Here is a 24,841-nt window from a genome sequence, read left to right as displayed (position 1 = left end):
AAACTAAATATATGTTAGTAATAAATATATTACTGCTCATAAATTCTAAATGTGCTTGACCTCTTTTCACTCATTATCACCTTCATCAGCTGATTACTCAAAGCCATTAGAAACGAGAAAGAAGTGCTATCTTCGGCACACCGAAGATTTAATACCCTTGCAGACCCAACCTTTTCAAAATGCTCATAGTGCTTTGCCCGTATCTAAGAAGCACAGGGAAAATAGTTAATGCCGAGTATGGTTAAGATATCTTGAAAAACAAAACAGGTTTCCATACAACAACTTAATTTTCGACCGATCGTTCCTATGGCAGCTATATGATATAGTTGCCCGATGTGAATAAGATTTTGCATAAGTGGAGGGAGCATAGTAAAACTAATAAATGCCGAGTTTGGTCAAGATATCTTGAAAAACAAAAAAATTCCATACAACAGCATAATTTTCGACTGATCGTTCCTATGGCAGCTATATGATATAGTTGTCCGATCTTAATAGAATTTTGCATATATATGGGGACCGTAGTAAAACTAATAAATACCGAGTTTTGGTTAAGATATCTTGAAACACATAAAAATTTTCTATACAAAAACTTAATTTTCGACCGATCTTTCCTATGGCAGCTATATGATATAGTGGTCCGATCTTAATAGGATTTTGCATATATATGGGGAGCCTAGTAAAACTAATAAATACCGAGTTTGGTCAAGATATCTTGAAAAACATAAAAATGTTCCATACAAAAACTTAATTTTCGACCGATCGTTCCTATGGCAACTATATGATATAGTTGCCCGATCTTAATAGGATTTTGCATATATATGGGGAGCGTAGTAAAACTAATAAATACAAAGTTTAGTCAAGATAACTTTATAAACAAAAATGTTTTTCATACAAGAACCTACTTTTCGACCGATCGTTCCTATGGCAGCTATATGATATAGTGGTCCGATCCAGCTGGTTTTGACATATGAGCTGCGTGCAACAGAAAGAGGGAATTCTGCAAAGTTTCATAAAGATAGCTTTAAAACTGAGAGACTAGTTCGCATAGAAACAGACAGACGGACAGACGGACATGGCTATATCAACTCGGCTGTTGATACTGATGAAGAATATATATACTTTATGGGGTCGGAGATGTCTCCTTCTATGCGTTACACATTTCACGACAAAATTATAATACCCTCTGCAAGGGTATAAAAAAGGAATATACATAATAAATCCGAACAGAATAAAAGTCATGACAGCCTTTACTAATAAAGCCAAACAAAAACTTTTATTTTAAAGAAAAATTTGAAAAAATAAAATAGAAAAATAACAAAATTAAATTAAATTTTCGTCACGTTCTGTGCATGTAAATTATGGCCAAGCATATCAAATGTTGTTGTTGGTTTTGTTTGTTAGCTTTGTTCTTGTTGTTTATTCGTGTGTGCCCCATGTGGCGCGACTGGGAGCGGAAATAAAGCGTATAATTGTTCAACACGCATCTGTGAAGCTGTAAACCCTTCCAAGAACTTAGCTTTTATGGCTTGATATGAGTTATTTTTATGGCCAAAAGTGTGCCAAAAGCTGTTGAAAATCAAAAGGCAACTGTAACTGCAACTCTTCACTTTGCCAAGGGCTAAAAGTGTGGCAAAAAATCTGTCATAAATCAATCAAGTTGCGCAACCATAAATTGAAAATTATAAGATGAGCAGATGCGCAGATGAACGCGGCTGCAGATGATCATTGATGATGATGACACAATTGCTCAATAATACGAGCAGTATAAAATGTGCGCCTTCGGTTTTGGACTGAATTCGAGCCAAAAATTAAAGCTAACATAAGAAACACAATTTATGACGAATCCATGCGAAAGAGGAGCGTCAGCATCTGCCAAAGGTTTGCCACAGTTCTGTGTTGGCGGCGCATTGTAGTGGGTGTCTGTCTGTGTTCGAAAGTGACTGAAAAATGCAATGCGAGGGTTGTTTATTGAGTAGATAACCTTGGCTAGATGAGAAATGATTAATCAAAATTAGATTAACATTTATGCGGTTTTCCTCTTTTTAATTTTTTGGTATTTTTATAAATCTCATAGTTTTTAATAATTTAAAAAGGATTAAGATTCATAGAGATTGGAGCAATTTATAATTTTGGTTGCAGTCAACTAATTCTGAGTTTAAATATACTGAATATATCTGCTTTGGGCTTTTATATAAAAAGCGTCAATCAAAATAAATTAAGAATTTGATTCGTAAGAAGAGACATTAATGCAGCATCAGGGTCAGGGCTAGGAAGGCTTTTTCAGTCAATAGTTTTACTATTGAAATTATATAAATATAATAAATATTGCATTTAAAAAGTTAAAAAAAAAACAAAAAATTATATATTTGAAAATATTTTGTAAAAAAGGAAAATTTGATTAAAAACGTAATTTGCATGCGCCGTATAAACAAACGACCCTCTCAGAATGACATTACGCCTGTGGGCAGCTTAGAATAAGATGTTAGATCTTGGCATCACGACTCTAGTCAAGAGCTTAGCCCCTTTTTACTGCCTCAATAGCAGCTTCAATTCCAATTCCAACTCTTGACGCTGAGCCAATTCAATGTGCTGAGATTTTTGTATGCCAATCCAATTAAAAACCACTAAAAGTGCGCCATAAAAGGCTGCGGCCAGTCTGTCCAGACCAGACCAGACCCGACCCGGTAATTATGTAAGCGGCGCAGACTGACTGCAATCAAATTAAATATAAAAAAGGAAAATACCTGAAAAAAAAAATACCAGACATTTACGTGCCAATTTTGGCGTCTTGAATACATCATTGAGCCAAAGGCAAAAAACGCGCCCGCAGCATAAATAATAAAACTTCAACTTGTTCGCTGGCAAAAGCGCGTCAGCTTCCTGCACTCGTTGGATTTACACAAACCAACAAAAAACTGACATAAAATGCAATGAAAATGGGGGCATTAAGCCATTGGAGTTATATAATATTTTATTTGGCGCGGGAAAATTATGAAAAAATTTATTCACAGATGTGGCGAAAGTGACAGAGATATAGCTACAGTGAGAAAAAGGGGGGACAGATCGCTGCTGGCAAATAAACTGAGAGCTCTTCACAACATTAAAAATGTGGCACAAAAACCCCTTCGGTACATTTGCTTATCTGCTTATCATTGCGCATTATTTGCTCTTTATCAAAATTTAACGGATATGCTAGAGTATGTATCTAAAAGTTTGTTTATAGCTATGTCGCATAGTATCTTTGAGTGTGCACCACCGCGCCTTGTTGTTAATTAAAAATAAACTCATTTAAATGTTGTTTGCTTTAAGATAGCAAATATCTTTAAATACCCTTAACAAAAACTATATAAATATATACAATATATGTATTTACTACTACAAGAAAATTGCTGTGCAAGTTGATAAGTAATTTGTACAATGCTAGATATGAGATATCGGATGGGCTGATGAGGGAAAGCGGTTTGAAATACAGTTTTTGTACAATTTAAAATTTTAAAATCTATGCGTAAATTAAGTACAATAATTATACTCCACAACTCTATTTTTTTGATGAATATGTTGCTCGAGTTTATTTAAACAAAAGCGGCATTTGAAATAATTGCATTAACGACCCCAAAGTCAATGACTTTTGCAAAAAAAAATGAAAAAGCTTTTGTAATTTAATTAGGCATACATTTACACACAAAACTACTTGGCTAAAATGGTAAAAAATCAGTGAAAAGAACGTGGGGAAAACTCAGCTCAGCGAAGTGAAAATTACGCGACTAGCGCTGGAGTTTTGGGTGTAGGGGAAATGGCAACTCAAAGGTAGCGTAGGAGTCGCATTTTACAATTTTTTTTTTTTTTTTTTTTACTTTAGTTTATTTATTTTTATTGTTGCCACTTGAAAGCACAGCAAGTATTTATGACTGCTTGTTGGATGGATGACTGCCTGGTTGGTTTGGATGACTGGCTGGCTGGATGGATAGGTGGATAGCTTGTTGGGTTGCCGACATCAAAAGGCAAACAACGTGCAGTATAAATAAAAAGAAAAATTAAAAAACATTTTATGATTGCTATGAAAAGTCAAGTCAAAGAAAAATCTGCGAAAAAAATAGCGGACCGTGCAGCGAATGAAATTCAATTTCCAAACAAGTCATGTTGAAACAATGTGTGAAGTTGGCAAATTGTTCAATATTTGCCCAGCGGTAATTGAAAATCAACTAAAGCATCATAAAATACGACTATCTGCCTGATGGTATGTGGCATACGCGCTATCTGGTAACTTACCCAGTAAAAGTCCGTTGATAAAATCATGACACGCGCGCCTATAAAAGATGTGTGTTTACTATGCTATAAATACCAATTTATAGGCGCTGCATTAAATGCCTTTTGTTTTTCAAGACAATATGTCGTATAAATTTCTTTTCTTTTTTAAAATTTCTTCAACACACACGTACACTAACACACACACACGCACACACAGCACTAATGATTCTTATGCGCTGCTAAACAAACATTTAGCTATACGACAAAAAAAAATGAGGAAAATTTGCTGCGGCTGCAAACTCTACCGACACGAACCAACTTCCATTGACGACTATTCAAAAATTCTGAGCGAAAAAAATATATATTTATTTTTCATGCCACAGCCGCCTAAACATTTTACACATATGGCAAAAACAAGCCCAGTCCATTGTGCTGTTTGCCGTTCTACACATGAGCACGCAAAGTATCTACAAAAAAAGTATCTGTATCTGTAGCCGTAGCTGTGGCTATAGCTGTGTAGCTGTTGCCATTGCCGTTGCCGTTGTCGTTGTCGTCTGCCGTGACGTGACACACATGTGGGCAATTCTATGCAGCCAATGGTAGTTGTTGTTCTTCATAATGTTGTTGTTATTGCTATTGTTGTTGTTGTTGTTGCTGTTACTGTGTTTAGCCAAACATGTGCCTACGGTCGATTTTTTTTTCTTTGGTTTTGGTTTCTTGACTGGCTTTTATGGTTTATGTGTTAATAAGGCGACCTTCAGAACGCTCTGAGATTTTTCTTCGCTTTTTTGGCATATTTAACAGCCAAAAAAGTAAACCTTATAAACTTTACTTGTCTTACATAGCGCTTGACAAAGACCGAGTTTCTTCTTTTCTTTCTTTTGTGGTTGGTTAATACCCAAGTATTGGGCGTGGCTGTCGAGTGACACAATGTCTGGCATATTGCAATAGGATTTCCTTCTTTTTGTCATAATCGCAACCCACTCGAAGTAAGTTTATGTTATTTAAATTGCACAGCATAAAGCTATAAAAATGTATGCGGAACTGAGTTCCTATGAACTGGTTCTTTTCGAGTTATCATTTAAATCAGTTAAAAGAAATTCAACCTGGAGAATCTTAATTTAATTTATACACATATTTTATGATTAGCGATTTTTGTGTCATAACATGATTACGACTGGGTGATGAGTATGTCTACAACAGAATAGTTGTAGTAGTAGGAAAAAAATACATAATTCGTTTTAAATACTAATAAAAAGGTTAATAAAATATAAGTGAATATTTTATGCCTGTTTTAAAAAATGTATAAAATTTATATTTATTGTTTGTTTATTTAGGATTTAATTCGAAGTAAATTTTGTTTTTTGGCCATTGGGACAAAAGCTAAAGCAAGCTTGCCAGCGTGCGTTTTGGTCAAGCAGATAAAATTTGCCCCACGCATCTATTCAATTCCTTATTTTCTTGCAAAAACTAAAAAAAATATATTTAAGTTCACAATTTGAACTGGGAAGCTCTCGCTTGTTAACGTTACTTTGGCATAGCACATTTATATATTTTAATATTTTCATAGAGACATTCCTCCACTCTTATTAAGCGAATGTTCCAAAATCCTGACCTAATGCTTACTGTCGAGGCGTTGGAGTTTCAGTCAAAATTTTGGCTTCGTAACTGTGAAGGCTTGAACTGTGAATTGGCCACTGTTCCGTTAATCAGTCAGTCAGCGGGTATAGGATATATCTTTTTAACACGTTTCGCCTTTGTGGAAATTTGAAGTCTACCCATATTGTTCAGTACTCCACGTTTTAGGTAATATTTTGCAAAGATAATTTTAAATTATTTTGAATATATCGAAATACAAAACCAAAGAACGAAACTTAGGCATTGTACCCATTTATTCCTGATATTGAAACAACATATTTTTAACACAATTCATAAAACTTAAATTTACTTTTAAGAACGTTATGAAAAAATTATAGAAATAAATAAAAAATTTGTAGGCATTGGCTTGCATAAATGCAATAAGAATAAAAAATGTGCATTAAGATTCCCTAAGGACAACGATATCAGCATTGTAAATATGCAGTTTTTAATCATTTTGTCGGGCAGGGAGCTGCTCTCTGAAGAATATGGAATGCCAGTCGTTGGTTCAGTTCTAATTTGACTGTGAAACCTAATTGTACTGGAATATAAGCGAATATAAAATGTGGTTAAAACTAATTCAAATTTGTTGCATATATTTTGCAATTGATAAAGCTAATGCTGGTTTAAATTCAATTATAATCCATACAAGTAATTGTTTCGTGTATCGGTTGATATTTAACACGCAATGCCCGCCAGAAGAGATGTATTTTATTAAAGAGAACTCGTGTAAGCTGACTTTAATTGGCGACACTCTTGAATTTAAGGGCTCCTCTACATTTCACAATTTAAATGATTTTAAGGGAACTTGTTATGTGGATAAAGAAGCAATCAGTGCGTTTTTATTTTTTGAGGAAAAACAAAGATATAAACAAAAGGCACTGTTTTGCGACATGTTTGAAAAATGCAAAACAATTTTAAGGAACTGCAATTAAACACACGTTAATTCAATGCTTATAAAGACGTTTAATAATGACGGCTTACGCACCTCTCCAAACTTGCCAAACTTGAGGCAATTAGGTTGGCAAATGCATGGGATACAGAAGAATTTTTATGTTTTGGGAATATTATCGAATGTTGACAAGTATGAACTTTTTGGCTTTACCAATTTACCTCAACTTAGAGAACTGCAAATATCGACTTTCAAACCTTCCGGTTTGCTAATATTTAACGTTAAATTGAATATATTTATATTAAGTAAAATGTTTTTAAGAGGCATGCCCAAATTGGAACTATTTCAAGTGAATAATATTGATTTTTATGAAATCGGCTTGGATATTCATAAAGAAATGTTTGAAATGTTTGCCTGAGCAATTTATCAAAAATAATATTCGAAAACTTACAAATTTATGTCCTTACTGCAGACCATTTTAAAGATTTAATTAATTTAAAATCTTTGCATCTCAGAGGCATAAGCGTAGAACAGTTTGATTGGCTCAGTTCTGAAACATTACAAAATAATGTGGAATATTTGGAAATGAAATATTCTATAAGTGAAAAAGAGGATTTATCTGGAATGCAATATTTTCAAAAATATTCAAAATTAGGCATAATTGATATTATATCTGAAAGTATAAACTTCGACTGGTTTTATAAATATAATACAACTGCCTTTATTTGTACTCAACTCTCATGTGATTGTATTTTCAAAAGAGACATTAGTAACAAAACCTGTCCCTTTGGCTGTGTATGCACTTTGGATCGTATAGAAATGCAATTTAAAATAGATTGCGCTTCTATTGAGCCACTTGGACTAATTCCAGATTTACCTATCCCAATAATTGGTAATGCATCATTGTACTTCAATAACAAAATCCTGACTGAATTACCAAACTCAACCTTATATGGATATGAAAATCTTCGAGAGCTGCATGTGGCCAATAACAGAATCACAAATTTAACTGTGGCCCAACTGCCACCTAATTTAACCTATTTGGATGTAAGCAACAATAGTTTGAAAACTCTTGATAACCAAGTGGTCGAGTTTCTCTCCAGGAGATCAGGTACAATACGACTTAGGCTTTCAGGCAATTCATGGATATGCAATTGTGATGCTGAGCCGTTGGTATTGTTTGTTGCTAATTTGTCTAATATGATTAAGGATCGTGAAAATATTAAATGCAATGAAATACAGATGGTAGATCTTAAAAAAGGAGATATTTGCGGATTTTCTAAAATTACACTTATTGTTGCCAGACTTTTGGGATTCGCAATTATAATAATTATAATGACGTATTTTTACTTTAAGAAATCCAGTATTATATGTCTTTATGAAAGAAATCTTTGCATTTCCCGTCCGGAACCCGAAAATAGTACACCGTTGACAATTGACGCATTTCTTGCATTTTCACACAAGGACTTGGAACTAGTCGGAGAATACGTTGAAAAGCTGGAGAAGGGCTCTCGCGAATTCAAGCTTTGTTTTTATCAACGCGACTGGTTAATTGGCGAATCCATTCCGGCATGCATTTTAAAATCAATAGAGGAATCGAAAAGAATTATTATACTGATGACCAAGAATTTCAAGGAGTCATCCTGGGGTCGCTTCGAATTCCGTATGGCCATTCAGGCCACCTCCATCGACCGGTATAAACGCCTGATACTAATTGTGTATCCAGAAGTGGAAAACTTTAACGACCTGGACTCTAAGCTGAAAACCTTCATGAAATTTAATACGTATCTGCGACGTGATGATTCCCAGTTTTGGAGAAAACTAATCTATGCGATGCCCCACAATCATGGAAATACTGGACGAACTGGTCAGCAGTAATGCCCGACAGGTTAAAACGCGGCAACTGCTGAGATCCAAATTAGTTGTATGATATATTCATTTTATTCGTTTCACAAATATATTTGATAATTTCAATTAAATTATATAAAAGAGATATTTTCTTTAAACTTTGTACTCAGTGTTCCGACCCCTAGCCCAACGAATCCTAGCCAACCCTCTAGAGAATACACATGAATACCAAAAAAAATTAAAGTAAAGGCTGACAACATTCTTTCCTCAACCAAAAAAAAATTCACATAAGCATGAGTAAAGTTAGAGTTTTAGCCTGAAATTCTTTAAATGCAATAAAGTTTTGCTCTCTTTCTAAGGTTTGCTCGTTTAACTACCAATTGAGCAGCTCTGTGTCAAGAACTCTTCTGGTATATCCTGCTGTTTTACATGAGCCAGCAGTCTATAACAAAGCAACCCATTGACCTTCATGCAACACTCGAGAGGCACTCGCAATACATCAAACCACTCAACCCGCTCAAAAACCGTTATCAAGCGCACATATTTGGGCATGTCAGGCCGAGTGCAAAAATGTTCAAATGCTGCCACATGCAGCTCATACACACTCACACGCACGCACACACATTTGAGCATTCAAAAGTCATTTAAAATGCAATAGAAAACTCGCTGCCACTCGCAGTGGGGCGACCCAACGAGAACCATCCACGAACTGTGAGCAGAGGCCTCAACGGAACCATTCACACGACCAAAGATCCTGCCGCGCGTAAGAAGGAAATAAATATATATATAAAAAAAAGGCATGCCAAAAAGAGGTACACAATTTTGCTGTTCTCGTGGTTTCTTAGAACTGAGCAAAAAGATGAAAAAAAAGAAGAAAAAATACATCATCTTGGCTGTCGTCTATGGCCCTGGTTGTGAGGCGTCGCCAGGTCTGCCAAAAAACGAGTGCTCAGAACTTATGCATGTGCCACAGATGGAAAGATACAGAAGCCAGAGCGGGAGAATAGCCCGTGAACTTGGGCCAGGAAGTGTCGGTCGATTGGCAGTGCCAAATACTGTTTGTCTTTTCTGCGTGTGAGGTTAACTTGAAAGTAGGTATAGCTAATACCCTTTAGAAGCAAGTGATATATTTGTGCAGTGATATCATCTCAGTTGATTTAGGTATTCCAATGAAATTGGGTAAATGGGAATTATGGTTGAATTATATTTTGTGGAATTCAGAGCAGAAAATGTTGATATGGATCTTTAAGTTAAATGTGCATATTTATATATACTATATTATGCAAGTTATGTTCAAGTTATGTCAAGCTAATACTAGAATCTAGAAAATAATTGGATTTGTTAGGCTATAAATGCGTTTTAATTATTCTTCTATATTTAATATTGGAAATCAAATGGTGCTTGAACCACACCTATTAAATATTAGCTGTTACTTATTAGAATTTTAAAACAATAATATAAACAAAGCAAGGCCTGTATGTAGTAAAATTGAAAAAAATGAATTATTTAAATTTCACTTTGGTTTTAATTGTTATGCTGGAGTGCCTTGCACCCCTTTAAACAGTAGTGTATTACTGCTTCGTTTTGCATTAAACATTTCTTAAAAAAAAAAAAATTGAAATAAAATGCGTTGCATATTTGTGCAAGCTCTCAACTCAAATGCGATGGCGTCATGCGGGCTCGATAAAAACGATGCGATTGGCGCTGTTTGCCTTTTTTGGTTCTGTTGTGTGAACCACTGCATAAATCTGCAGAAATTATGGCTATATTTTGAGTTGGTTTTTACGTGCCGCAATTGATGACAGCTCAAGTAATTCGCATAAGAAACAAAACTTGAAATGTATCTAAGTATCTGAGTATCTGTGTAGCCATTAGCCACAACTAAGTATGTGTGCTGAGGAGGTCACGCCCCCCTCTGTAAAGGCGAAGGCAATGCCATTTCGCATGCTGTTTATATTTATGCAACATGTCGAGAGTGGCAACTTTGTATCTAGATACTTTTAGTAGTGTATGCGTGTGCGTGTGCACGTTTGTCTGTGTGCGACTGCGTCTGATTATGACATTTAACATGAACACGTAGCGAGCGCAACACATGCGAGCGACAGGATTGATATTTTTTTCTTCTTTATATTTTTGCTGTTGGTATTTTTGCTAGACACGAACGCACAGCATGGCAGCAGGGGAAATAGCAAATGGGGGCGGGATAAAGAATTGCAGGCCAGTTCCCTTTTTGGCTTCATTGCGAATTCATTCATTCATTTCGTGCTGCTGCCCTGTCATATTTTGCGGTCTTATCGCAGCCCAAAACAAAATTGGCAAACATTTTGAGGCGCCAAATGCACCTTAAAAAAAAACCTAACTGCAGTGCACACAAAATGTTGCCCCTGCTCAAGGATTGGAGTCGGGCTTGGGTCTGGCCCGGGTCTGGGATCGGTGTTTGTCCATGGCTAAATTGGCTTGTTCGAATGTATCTTGATAAGAACTGACGGCCTATTGGCAGCGGAGTCAGCGCATTGAATTGGAAAATGTTTTTAGCTTTTCTCTATTGTTTTTTTATTTTTATTTTTGTGGCTTGCCTGTGAAACTCGCTTGTAGACATTTTTGTTGTTAACACTCACCTGCAAAGAGAGAAGAGAAATAAGGTGGAAATTAATTAAAATATGTAAAACTAACCACTAATTGTAAAACTAGCATTTATCTAGATTCTTTGTAAAAGAAGGAGTAACAGATTGCAGACGTATATGGAAGTAAGTTAAAATGTACATATATAGATTTTTTAATAATCAAACTAATCGGATAAACTCTCTTGTTTCCACACTCAGCACTCAGCTTTTAAACATTAGGTATTCTTGAATTAATTTTGAATTTTTTTTATAACATTAAATTTGTATATATAAATATCTTGAACAATTATCAAGCCTTGGGCTGCAATCCGGATCCTTTTAAATCACTTATTTTAATTTTATGAAATTAAACGCAGTTAAATACTTAAATTCGATTATTATTTATTGCTGTGTTATAATTTCTGTATGCAAAATAATTAAAGGCTTAACATTTCGAAACAATTGAAACAAGTTTCGATAGGTATGCAAAGCGAATAATAATACCTAAAGCTTGCCTGTTTAATGAGCAGCTTATAGAGCACTTGTTATAAATGCCACAACAACAGGCTTAAAGTATATTTATATAGCCCGATAGACTACCAAATATTCAAGTGGGCCTTAAGCCTAACTCAATTATGTTATAAATGTTTAAATCTTGCAATCAATGAAAAATAAATTCCAAACTTGCTTAAAAAAGAAGAAATATGTATATTTGTCACCTCCGAAACGAGTTCTATAAAGAAATCAAGTGGAACGAGAACAGCTACAACAACAATGGCAGCAAGTCAAGTGCTCGGTGGCGACTTATTTGTCACTAGAGCTGTTTAGCAATGGTTGTTGTTGCTTTTATGGACAGTGTACAACAATGTTGTGTGGGCGTCAAGTTGAATGACAGACAGGGGCGTGCAGGCTGAGGCGGCAGCTGGGTAAGGTCAGGCGTTCACCAGTGCGTATGAGCAATAATTTTTTTAATTGTCGCATTAAACAGTTAACGGGCGTCACGATTGCCTGCCACAGTATTTCACTTACGCCCGCCACGCCGCCTGCTTTCCACTTGTGGTTCGTTTTGTTTTTGTTATGTTTTATTTTTGCCTGCCTTTAATTGTTTATGCAAATTAGAATTTACTGATGAGCAATTCAAATACACATTCAGCGCTTTTTTTTATTATTAATGTTTGAGGAAGCGAATGGCGCTGAGGCGCTTTGCGCGAAAGCATCTGCAACTCTCAGCTACTTTTAGCTGTGCAAATAAAGGTGTGAATACACTTTGCAAGCAAATCTTAACGAGTACTTTTGCCTTATTAGAGCCTGAAGCGTAACTTCGTGTCAACTGCGCCACAAAAGACGCCGCAGCATTTCAACTGGGTTGACAAGTGCGCGTATCTGTGGCTACGTGTATCTGTAAGCTATGGCAGCTGAGCATTGGGCACTCTTCAGCATAATTGGGTTCGCTTGTCAAGAGATGTAGAAATCAACAGCATATAGTTTTACATTAGGGGTGCTCGTTATACTACGATTTTCAATTGAAAATTTAAAAAAAATGTTTAACTTGAATTCACAAATGAACACAAAAATTTAAATTATTTTTAAAAATTGTTTTTTGGAAACTTTAGCAAAAATTTAAATTTTTGTGTTATTGTGTTATTTTTTTCCTGTCTATTTAAGAAAATAATTTTTCTATTAAAAAGTTTTGGTATAATTTATATTTTTATAAACGATTTTTCATTTAAAATGTTAAGCCAGAAAAATTGTTTTTGGTCTCTTTTGATAAACGTTTTTTAATTTTGCTTGTGGCAACTAAAGATTTAATTCATTTATAATATATATATTTTGATTCAAATTAACTTTTTAAATTTATAAAAAATATATTTCAAAAATGTTAGGTATTCTTGTAAGTGACAAACAAATTTAAAAGATTCTATGAATCATGAATATCCCCACTTCATGTACATCACGAACAGGGTACGTACAAAATTTGTGCAGCTCTTGACCGATGCACGCAGCACACAGTTTGCGGTCAAAGCTCGTGTCATTTATCTTGATATGTGGCCCGCCCTGTTTACCCTACCGCCCCTTATCAAATTAGCTCAGCTAACAGGTAGTGTAAACGTCAGTTAACCAGCTCTTTTGTCATCATAACTCCGTTCGTCTAGACTTAAGAGCGTACAGCAAATTCCATTTGATTGAACGCAGCGTTGACAAACGACGTAAATGTCTGTAAAGTCGGTAGATAAACTCCGCATAACTCTTCCACCCGCCAAACACCTCCCACCTTAGCAATCGGTAGCGTTGGTCCAGGTTCAATGCTTCAATTAAATTTCCTGTCAATCATTTTTTGACTTCGCTGATGTTGCTGCTGTTGGCTTTTGCTGCTTTTCACTTGTTTTGTTTTGAAAAATTCGTTGAGCATTTTGAAAATTTCATAGCTGGTTTTGATTAGTTAGCGCTGTCGGCGCTTGTGCATTGGCCAGCAAATGGGTTTTTTGACATTGACTTTGACTGATTTGCATTGAAGTTCATTGAGGTGTCTGTCAGACAGGTGTAAGAGGCTCCTATGATTAGCGAGCTGGTGGGTGCGTGTACTCTTTATGGAATGCACGCTTTTCTGTGGGGGAAATTTTGGTTGGTTGTAAATTTTGGAAGATCATTAAGTTTACCTTTTAACCATGTGTATTTCCCATGTGCGTTTTGACCCAATTTTCGAATCCCTTTGCAGGTGAGGAGATACCTATCTAACCTAACCTATCTTTTTCTCTCTACAAAACAGTACAAAGTTTACTATTGATATTATATACACAAAAATATTTAAACATATAAGACGACTATGCTGTAGAGTACTTATCGCCTTTATGAACTGACCATTTCAACTCCATAAAACCCCAAGTTCTCATATTTCTTCAACATTTAAATAATTTTACTTCCTTTAAGCGCTAGCAATCCTGTTTAATTATTGTAATTCTTCTACTTCTCAGCAGATCAATGATACTCTTCTTCTCTTTTCCTTTCTTTTCTAGGCTTTTACTTTTCTTTATCTGTTTCACACCAGTAGGTAATAGTAGGTGACAGACATTTGCTCTTATGTTTAAAGCGCAACTGTCTGCCCTTCAATCGGTTCTACAATCTACAATCTACACTCGCATTTGCACCTCATTCTCTCAGTTGTATCGCTCGTCCGTATCTCGTTCGCTCTCTTGCTTTATCTCTTCGCCGCCCACTTCCTCTATGTGTTTGTATTTACCTACCTAACCAAAACGCAGCTCTGGTCGGTTTTTGCCTACCCACCGCGTTTATGTCCGCCGTGAGAACTGTGCCAGGTGAATGGCTCTCCATTGTTCTTGGCCCGTTGTTCAGCGACATTGTAAGAAACTTTGCGCTCTTTTACCTATTTTCTTGTGCAATTATTTATAATAGCGCCTGGTTTCTGCCTAGTGTCTGCTTTATTGCCATGGAGAACGCGCGCGCTCATACGCCTCGGAATTATGCAGGTAGCGTTCCGCACTTTGTCGAACCCTGCGCGCAGTTCATTAAGGGTAATGCATGCCAAAAAGATTGAAAGAAAGACAAATTGTCTGAAAAAATACACACACATTGCACACACCCACAGCGCAGACACATCAATGTAGCCAGGGAGGCAGCGCCTTAATGACAAAACGCCGCCCGTCTTCGGGCACCTGCTGCAATTCCTTAGAAATTGTTACCTTCATTTGTTGTGCAGCAACGCCTACAACAACAACAATTGCAACAACAACAGTAATGTACTGATTCTTCCAGAACATGCTCAGCTCCTTGCAATTTAGTTAAATGTTTATAAATAATTAAATTGCTGGACTCCGCTTTGGGTGCAGTTTATTGATTTTTATACCCTGTACCCGTAAAGTGGGCGTAATTGAGAATACGTGTGTGACAACAGCAGATATTTCTTTTACAATATTGCAAAATATAAAGCCATATGCTTGTTCGATACCAATCGATATACAACTTTTCTAAACCATTCTAGAGCTAGAAGAAATCCATAAATCCATAAAGTATGTCTTTATAAACCACCTCAAAACAATAGATATCTCTTTGTACCTGAATTTTGTAAGATTTAAGACCAAGCTCCTAAAGATTTAAAGATTTTATAGACTTGGGAAATATTTTATATGACATTTGAATGATATTTACAATCTGCTATGCTTCAAATAATTTATAACTTCAGCCCACTCAACTTACGGTTTGATGAAGATAACAATAAAAAATGCTGTATTCTCTTTCGTTTAGGATCCTATAGAACTTGCTGCAGGGTATCTACAAGTCAGTTACTCTCAAGCATTCTGACTTGCTTGGATTGTGCTCCCTTAAGTTTTCTAACTTTGCGGAAATGTGTGGGATCAGATGAGTTTGCTTTGGCGCTAGCTGCACAGTTCATTGCACTGACCCACTGCAGTTGCTAAGGAGCCCTTTGCTTCTTCTTCTTCTTTTTCTTCTTCTTACTATTATTGTAAGCCATACAACTAGCCGCAAGTGCCTTTAAATGATGACATTGTAGCACCTACAATAAGCATGCCCCCGCCCAACGACTTCATGCCACACCGAAGTCTTACATGTGTGTGTTTATTTCTACGGCCTGTCACATATGTCATACAGCGAGCGTCTCATATTTCCGCAGCTGATTAGCATGTGCACTTGAAGGACCCGTCTCTATATAGAGTGCGTGTGTGGCTACCGAAACCGAAGGTTGGGACACTTGAGGTGCCCGTGAGAAAAGTGCATGGCGCTGTGTTCTTTTTATGCTGTTTTATGATGTGCTAATGGGCGGTAAACATTTCGTAAGCTTCATTGATTTTTATGCATTGTTTATGGGCGGAATATCTCAAGTGGGTCACTTGAGGCCAACGTCTGTGATGAATATGTTTTCGTTTTAGCTGTGTAATTTAACATGTGTTACATAACTATAGTTTAGTTCTTCACGGCAAGTACTTATTGGCGGCTCTATAGATTGAACTGCTTTGCATTTGTCTACATATGTATATTTATTTTATTAATATATAATTTTAATTTAATCTTGTGCGATCCCATACAAATTTATATTTTGACTATACATAACAATACATTTTCTTTAGTTTCTTTTCTTTAGGAAGTTTAATCCATTTTGTGCATCGATAATTTCTATTCCAATTAATTTTTAATATCTCTATTGGATTAAAAGATTTGGTGACTATAAGTATCGTTAATATGATTTCAACTTTCTCATTTAATGTGTTTCCTGCACTTCCTGCTCCTAATTGAATCCGATTTTATATGGTCAACAAATTAATAATTAACATTTTTGTGTTGATCATTTTATCAATAGCGACGCTTTTCCGCAAACGAAAATGAAAAACTGGTCAAGTTTCGGTCGTTAGAAAAAGTGACATTTGCGATGTGGCGAAAACAAGTCGGTTCAACCACTTAGTTGGACATCGCCTAGAGAGTGAAATCTTTTGAGCGGGAAAAGTGCTCGGAAACATGTGCTGCAACTTGTGTCCAAGAGCGATTTATCAGCTAGCATCTCGCAGCGACGACAACGACAACGACAACGTCATCATTATCATTATCATCAGCCGCATCATCATTTACAAAAGCAGAGCGCCAGTCTTTTGTCATTGGTATTGGTGTAGGGGGCCTAGGGGGGGTGGAGAGTTAGGGGCATTCATGATAAATGAAATTTTCTGCACTAAATGTTGCTTTTACTTAAGACCAAAAACTTTTGTTGTCTTCCCACTGGGTGTCTGTGTGTTTGTGTGGATTATGTGGGGCGGCGTTTATCATTATTGTAATTTCTGGCCATAGGCATTTGGCCAAAACACGCACGTCTCTCTCGCTCTGGGACACTTGGCACACAGCCAAGACAACAACAACAATGAAAACACACCATAATACAACATATGTGATTGATTGTAATTGAGGTTGGAAAAAGTTGTTGTGTCAATGTCAAAGCCGGGGTGCTAAACAAAAAAGAATCTGAGTAAAAAATTGGTCTTTAACTTTGGGGGCTGTCACTTGTGAAAAACCAAAGGAGCGGCAAATTTTCTATAATTTTCATACAAGCTTTGAATGATGCAGCACATTGTGATATTATTTAGAATGAGAATTAAATGTTAGCCATTTGTCATTTAAGTTGATTAAAAGCGGAATTCAGTTGTTCAATAATGATAAATTTATAGTTGAGAAGGACGCTTAATTAAGTTTAATGTTGGATGAGTATATATAAAAGTATTATCTTTATAAGTATTTGTCTATGTTTTTTTCATAAGCACCTTATTTTATTTAAAAAAGTGCTCTATTAATAATTATCCTACGCAAAAAACGCATGGAGCAAACAATTTCTAAGGAAATGGCCAGACTTTTATTTTTGGTTTTAATAAATATTAAAAAATAACATAATCTCCTAACTAGCAGGCATAATATTCTGTATGCCATTATTTTTGAGCTTTTTTAATAAAAATAAAATCCAGTTACTCAAGTCTAGCTCTTTTCAAGTTTCAAAAGCTTGCATAGAACATAATCATAAATTAAACCTCTTTCGCAAAAAGCTTTTTGTTTAATTAACATAGAAACCCTCCCGCAAATGACCGTCAAATCCCACATTAACTCTAGACAACTTCAAGTTAAGGCCAAAAAATAAAAAAAAAAACAAAAACTTTTCAGTTGCCAGAAATTTCACTTGCGAAAGTTGTGCGCCACAATTAAAGTGGAAAAGTTAAGAGCGAAGAGCTGACCAGGTTATTTTTTTCATTTGTGTTTCTATAAAAGTGTATCTAATTTTTTTTTGTGGGGCGGAGCCGTGGCGTAATGCTTAAAAACTCAGAAGCCCGAAAGGCACATTAACACGTTTCAAATGTCTTAAATACGTTGCCAAATTATGGCAAGAAATATAAAACAAAAACTTGGGAAAGTTGGCGTATCTGGAAATATGTCAGAGTGTCAACAGCACAAAATAATGAACGAAATAATCGTAAGCAACATAATCATAATGATAATAAAATGTAGCAGAAGAAGAAGAAGAAGACAGCAGCCCAAACTTGATTGTTGTTGTAATATTATCTGGCTTTGTATCTGCAACTGCTCGCTATGATTGCCCAAGCGAGCAAATAAAGGGGTAAAGACTCCCAACTCCCCGCTTCAGTCAAAACTCTGTCTGCGAGTTTTGGCCTTATGCAATTGTCATTATTGTCTGCGGGTGTTGTTGCTGCTTTTGCTTTATGAATATTAATATATATACATATATATATATATAGAGTGTATTTTGTTATTGTCGCCCCGTTGAATGCGCAAGCAGCGCGTATCTTCAAGATGATTTTTTCAAGTGTTGTGTATTTTTTGTTTGTTGTTGTTGAAAATTTCACTGCTTCTCTTGAAATGAAGTTGTTTCAGTTTGTTTCTTCTTTCTTTTTTTTCAATTAAATGCGCCAAAAGCGTAAATTTAATTAATTTAATTGTTGCAGCAAAAGAAATGCTGTAAAAATATTTCAACTTGGCCACATTTTAAGGCTAAATTTGTGCAGGTTTCAGCCAAGTTTATTTCAGTTATTTTTAAAGCATTTTAAACGTTTGCTAGACCTTGTGTTGTGCATAATAATTAAGGAAAAAATAATGGTTTTAGTTTTTGCACTTGTTGAACATTAATTCAGTTGTTTAATTTTATGATGTATTTATTTTGTTTCTTAGTTTATGCGTAGTGCTAGGACTTCCTTAAAAGCTTAAAATTTATTTGTTTACATTTAAATTGATTTATTTAAACATTTATTAAACATTTTCTTTGCAGGCGCAATTGCTTATTAATTAACGTCGCTTAAATACTTCAAAATTCTGTTGGTAAGTTGCTTCTATTTTATTTATTATTTTTCTCAATTTCTTTTCGGAAAATTGAAATCTTATGATCTTATATCTCTTGACAACTCCTCATTCAGGAATAACAAAATAATTGTAAGCCCTTGCACTCAATGAAAATCAAAGAATTAGTATTATTCTCGGTTTTACCAGATCCCATTTATTTATCTGAACTTGCTTTTTTTTTTTGCTTTTCTTACTAGGTTTTAATAAATTGTCTAAGATTTTCTACAAGATTTGTATGGATAAATCTTGCTGAATAGTTGGTACTCTGTTAAAGCTTAGCAAAAATTTCTCACGAAGAACAAAACCTAAACTCGTATAACATTATACAGCAGTTTCCATAGGAACTCGTACAATTAACAGACGCCTACGACAAACTATGACTAATTGATGATGCTCAGCTGTGCAAACAGTTAGATGAAATGAAATAAAGAAAAAACAGCCAGCAGAAAGAACTGCTCACTTGAGCGAAAGTATTTCATATGCCATAAATTTCCATAAAGCGTTCAGCTTTAACGGGTCTGATTACTCATACGCTGGGGTTTCGCCGCTGGCGATCAAGAGAGACAAGTGAATCATCTATGAATTAAATCCGAATGTTATTTGCACTGCAATGGCAACGCTCCGAAGCGGCAAATGACGCAAATTCATTCAGCAAATTTTTTGATATTAACCAAAATCTTTTTATAAATTTATATATTTTTTTTTCCTTTTTTTTTTGTTGTCAAAAATTTTGGCAAATGATTGCATTTTTAAATACAGCACGCAGCCAGAAAATGTACGTGATTTGTATGCAAATTTGTTTTAGCGCGAAAAGTGTATCTGATGGATGCCTAAACGCGAACACTGTAGCTGTTGGATGCAAATTTTGCTATCATGACATTGGCCGCATGTTGTGCAGAGTGTTTTTCGTGTTCAAACATAAAAATTAAAATGCCTGCGGTTTGTATTTATGGTATTTTCATTTTTTATACATTTTTTTTTTTATGTTTTGTTGCGGTCTCGCTTGGCAGACGAGTGTATAAATTTTTTGTTAATACGGCCAATCGTAAAGTAGATAACTAGACCTACCAAAGAGGCAAGAAGAAAGAGTGTGCATTTATTAAAACATATTCATTTTCGAATCAGTTGTCATTGTTTGGTCATGTTTTTTTACAGTTGTCTGACACCTGCCGGCCATAGTAATCGTGGCATCGCATTATGCAATATTTGGGACAGAGTTTTATTAAATTAAATTTTGATTAATGTTTCCAGCAAGAAAACTAGTTTAAGTCGTGAGCGTATACTGTAATTTAACTGGTTGAGTGGTTTTTATGATGAAATATTGTTGTTTTATTTTTGGCATAGTCAAGATGTATTTTTGAAAGGGATTTCCTCTTAAGGGCTATTTAGAATGCTTTGAATTTTGTTTTTAATGCATTCTTAACATTTTTAAATAAATGTACATTATAACATTCTTAGCATAGATATTTTCTGGTTTTTGATGAACCAACTTCTCTTTATTATTATCTGTACTGTATTAAAATATTTCTTTATATTACTTTTCATGTTTGCAAAAATGGAATTAGTCTAATTTGAAGACTTATTATTCTTAAGAAGCCCAAGTACTAGTTTGTTATGCCAAGAACTTATTCAAGCACTGCCAATTCTACTTGTTCCTCAAATATTTATTCGATATCGTCAGGTTTATCATATACTCTAATACTCATTTTGCAAATGTTTTCGCTGACACGCTCCGAACTAGTTTTCTAAAAGTAGTTCCACAATATTAGCAACAAACTGTCTCGCCAAGAGCCACATAGCATGTTTGGTACGGTTCCAAAAGTCCGAGTACTCTGTATATCCAATTAGTTGCTTTCACATTTCGTTTCAACAGTTTACAGCCAACTGTCAACACTTCTTGTGCCGCTTTTGCCCGCACTCAATTGCCGTTTCAATGGGCCACTAAATATGTCATTCTTCATTTAAGAGCGAGATCATTTCTACGCTAGCCTCTCAGCACTTGCGAAATTATTGGGTAACAATTTCTGTCATATTTTTGGGTAGAGCTCCAAAATGTTGAAAACGCAACTAAAAAGTGACATTTGACATTTTAAGTTAAGTGCTTGCTGCAATCGCTCAAAGGCGAAAACCATTTAAAAGTTTTGTCATTGAGTGGAAAATCAAGAGAACACAGCGTCAATTTGATGATGTTATGAAAGTGAAGACTTTCAGATTTTCCAGCTAATTTAGCAGCTGTGCGTGGCAAAGTTAGGGCCAGATAAAAAAGCAAGTGAGAGTTCTCTAGTCGAGAGTGCCCGACTAGAAGATACTCTGCAAACAGCTTTTCATTAACATAAAAGGCTTTAATTTTTTTTGTTACTTTGTTACACAATATTGAAATTTTCAGCAGGGATATTTTTTGTTATTTGTTTTCCGATCGCTTAGAATGTGTCAGCTAGCAAATATGTCATTCTATATTTCAGTGGTTGCAGGGTATACATAAAATGTTGGCATTGGCTACACAGTGGAGCTGCCAATGCGTGAATGCGCCCCAGAGCAATTTAAGTCTATTGTTCTTTTTGGCCCATTAAAAGTGGCCCCAGCTACAGTGAGTGCCCCCTGCCCTGCCCTGCCCCTGGCGAACAAGTCGCACTAATGAGCGTCATGGCATGCATAATGCATGGTCGCCCGGCACCAGCACAGCCACCCACTCGACAGTAACATAATAGTGGTTGTCAAGTGCAGCGCGTCGTCGTCGTCGTCGTCATCGTCGCATGTGTAAGAGATACAAAGATACTAAGATACTTCCTTGTCCGAGAGCTCTTTGGGCCACAGTCGAGTGCGCACACGAAACTTAATGACAATATCAAATTACACACAGACGCACTGGCAGGCAGTCGGACATTCACGACAATTTGCATGACACACTTAGCCAGGCCAACTGCCAGCTGTGGGAGTGGCAATGCTTAAATCCTCAGCTGTCCGCAAGTTGAACTTACATTTAAAGCCCCTGTCGACGGCCAGTTGGCAGTTTGTCAATGACTTGTTAGCAATGCGAGGCAGTGTCCACACAAATTAATGCAATTTTCACTGACAATTTCTAAAAGCCACAACGAGTCTGAAAATGAAAGTAATTTGCAAAAAGCCACGCAGCGTCTTCTTCTTACTCAAACACAAAGATCGTGAGGCCATAAACAAACCTCAATGCAACTCGCCAAGAGAGAGAAACATGTGAAAGTCGATGATCGCTCGACCCGCTGCTGATGCTTTGGCATTTAACGGAGGGGGCACAATCGAAAGTGTGGAGTTGTCTAATGATATTTTCTAAGTTAGCCACAAATTTAGACTTGACTTTTGCGGTAATGGATTATGAGCCAAAAGCTTAATACAGGTAGCTATTTCCAAGATGAAATGAAATTAAGTATGTTTATATCTTTAGATTCTGTGCAGAAATTGGTTTAGCTTAAAGAAAATTATATAAAATAATAATATATTACCCGGAAGGGTCTCTTTTATATATCCATCAAAACAAAAACAGACATGGAATTTAAGATAAATCATTTTTGTAGCAAAAAAAACTTTAAAAAGAATTCATATTTCTTGTCATCTAAAGAATAGAAAATTCCTTGAACAGATTTATTTATACCAAAAAAGTTTCTTTGTGCATTATATCTTTGGGGCTTAAGATTTCAAGAAACTCTTGTGGCTTCTTCAAACTTTTTTCAGTTTGTCACCCCCTCCCCCCATTTCCACTTAGGTTTTACCTGCCCTACAATTATCATTTTCCTACCATATTTCCATTTCAAATTTCGCTCGCTTTGATCTATTATAGTTTTGTAATTATCTTCGCTCTCATTTCCTACACTTGGCACTTATTCATGGTCTTCCTTTCTCTTTTGCTCCATGCTGCTTAATTGATTAACTCCCACACTCTAAGCTTAAGTCTCACAGCAATTGTATATTTTATGTTTTGTCTTCCTCATTCTGGGCACAGTGCATCTTTCATGGGGTCTTTGCATGCCTTGTAAATAACTTCCAGCATACTTAGCTCAACCAATTAATCAAATAATCAAAAACAACAAAAAAGAAACTGTAAAAGGTATTCACGCGATACCTTTCCAGGCGACTCACATGGAAACCCATCGATAGCAGCTGAAGTGCTTCCTGAAAATTACTCATCGCGATTGGATCGATAAGAAGAAACATTATAAACTTAAAAGCAGTGCAAATAAAGTCAGCTTTTAATAAAAATATGCAATATATAGAAAAATATATATATAAATACTTATTTATATACATATATATGTAAATATAGGGAATGCAACTTACTGACGTCAGTGAGAGGCACTATGCGACTTACCTGGAAAGAAAGGAAATACAATATGATTAATTAACGCTGAGTCAAGTAGTATTTAAATATAATAAACAACTAAGTAGTACTTTTTGGAGTGCTTTGTGTGTACTATATGGAAAAAAGGCCTTGTGCACCAAGCATTGTAAATTTATTGATCTTAAAAATGACCAGAGCCAGCACCCACGTCATATGGGAAAATATAGATATGAGTATATATAGATACTTTTCACAGTTGGACATATAATTAAGTGCGGACAAAATGGCAAAAGATAAAGGCGCCTTTGGATCGTATATGTAGTAATATATTATAAATAGAGGCCAGCGAACTTTGAAGGTCTTAATTGGTCGCAGCATTTCCGTTAAGCGGGCGTGTGCACTGTAAAGGGTTGCCAGATCAGTGCACTGTCTGGGTTCATTTGAAGTTGGCTGCGATATGTAAGCTGTCATTAGCATTATCATAAAATTATTTGTTGATTATACAGCCAAGCAGCAGCCCAGCAGCTGGCTGCGACTTTCATCTTTAGCCAGTTGTCAGTTTTGGTTTTGATGTCCGTGTGATCTTTTCTACTCATGCTCGTTGGCTGCATCACATTGACCCTGACTGAGTGATAGGGTCGTAGCTGGCTGGCTGGCTGAGCACAGAGCGTGGCATTGTCTGGGCTTATGGCGTCTGTAAATTGTCAGCTAATTGCATTCGATATGAAGTTGTGGGTCATATTGATGTCTCGCCTGAAAGGCGGAAGTTGATGGCCTATAGCTCTCATATGAATTCTAAGTTTCAACCCACGCTTTGCCAAAAACTAACACCATAAAATAACGAAGTAATACTTATTGACAGCGCTACATTTAAATTGTCACCTCTACAAAAACCCACATCCAAAAAAAAAATTAATGAAATCAAACCTGAATTCCTTTTCAAAACATTTCGTGTGCCTAGCCAAATTTGGACTGTATTTCTATATAAGGTTAAATATTTTTAGTGGCGTTGCGCGTGGCCAAAACTAAAGATCAACAAAATTTGCCTTAAGTTTTGGTCTTGTGCGACTTGTCGACACGCTCTTGTTGACTTTGAAATTCGATTTAGAGACTACGCAACCAGCCCGATCTTATCAGCCGCCTTATCTTATCTGTGTTACTTGGCTGCAACACAATTTTGAGTTGTACAAATTTGTGTTAATTACGTCACTAAAAACAATATTCATTAGGCATAGCGCCCGACAATTGAACGGGTTGGGCTGGGGCGGGTCAACTGGCAAACAATTAGCGTTCCCAGCATGTGGGAGTTCCGGAGGGTATGTTACATAAACTCTTAAGTGATTAAGGTCAGTCCGTTAATTAGAAGACCAATAAATGAAAGTGGGTGAGCTTCGGGAATGAGTCTAAGGTGTTATATACATGTATATATAGCGGCTACTTTGAAGT

General features: G+C 35.9%; 2 protein-coding genes and 1 long non-coding RNA gene across 8 annotated transcripts in view; 2 read left to right on the top strand and 1 right to left on the bottom strand.

Annotated features, from left to right (window-relative positions):
• LOC135438872 (uncharacterized) overlaps nucleotides 1–24,841 on the top strand; it is a 145,765-nt gene that overhangs the window by 22,676 nt on the left and 98,248 nt on the right. The window contains exon 2 of the long non-coding RNA XR_010437948.1: nucleotides 19,016–19,065. This is a non-coding gene — a long non-coding RNA (uncharacterized LOC135438872). The remainder of the gene's footprint in view (nucleotides 1–19,015; nucleotides 19,066–24,841) is intronic.
• Nucleotides 1–24,841, bottom strand: part of LOC135438867 (uncharacterized) — a 57,425-nt gene that overhangs the window by 15,185 nt on the left and 17,399 nt on the right. For 2 of the 6 annotated variants that reach the window (XM_064697406.1, XM_064697407.1), the window contains exon 1: nucleotides 4,270–4,311. The exons of the other annotated variants lie outside the window; for them this stretch is intronic. In XM_064697406.1, the coding sequence (XP_064553476.1) occupies nucleotides 4,270–4,296 (27 nt within the window). In that variant the 5' untranslated portion in view covers nucleotides 4,297–4,311. Of the gene's footprint in view, nucleotides 1–4,269; nucleotides 4,312–24,841 lie in introns of those variants that run through there. 6 annotated transcript variants of the gene reach the window in all.
• LOC135439436 (protein toll-like) lies at nucleotides 8,139–8,672 on the top strand. The gene has a single exon (XM_064698165.1). It carries the CDS (start codon nucleotides 8,396–8,398, stop codon nucleotides 8,654–8,656), a length of 261 nt encoding a protein of 86 aa, XP_064554235.1. The 5' UTR covers nucleotides 8,139–8,395; the 3' UTR covers nucleotides 8,657–8,672.

Source organism: Drosophila montana, unplaced genomic scaffold (assembly GCF_035044405.1).
Source record: "Drosophila montana isolate Dmon_TW-CO22-7 unplaced genomic scaffold, ASM3504440v1 contig_402_1, whole genome shotgun sequence".
NCBI lineage: Eukaryota > Metazoa > Arthropoda > Insecta > Diptera > Drosophilidae > Drosophila > Drosophila montana.
Note: the sequence above shows the minus strand (reverse complement) of the source record. Positions and strands in the feature narration are given on the sequence as shown.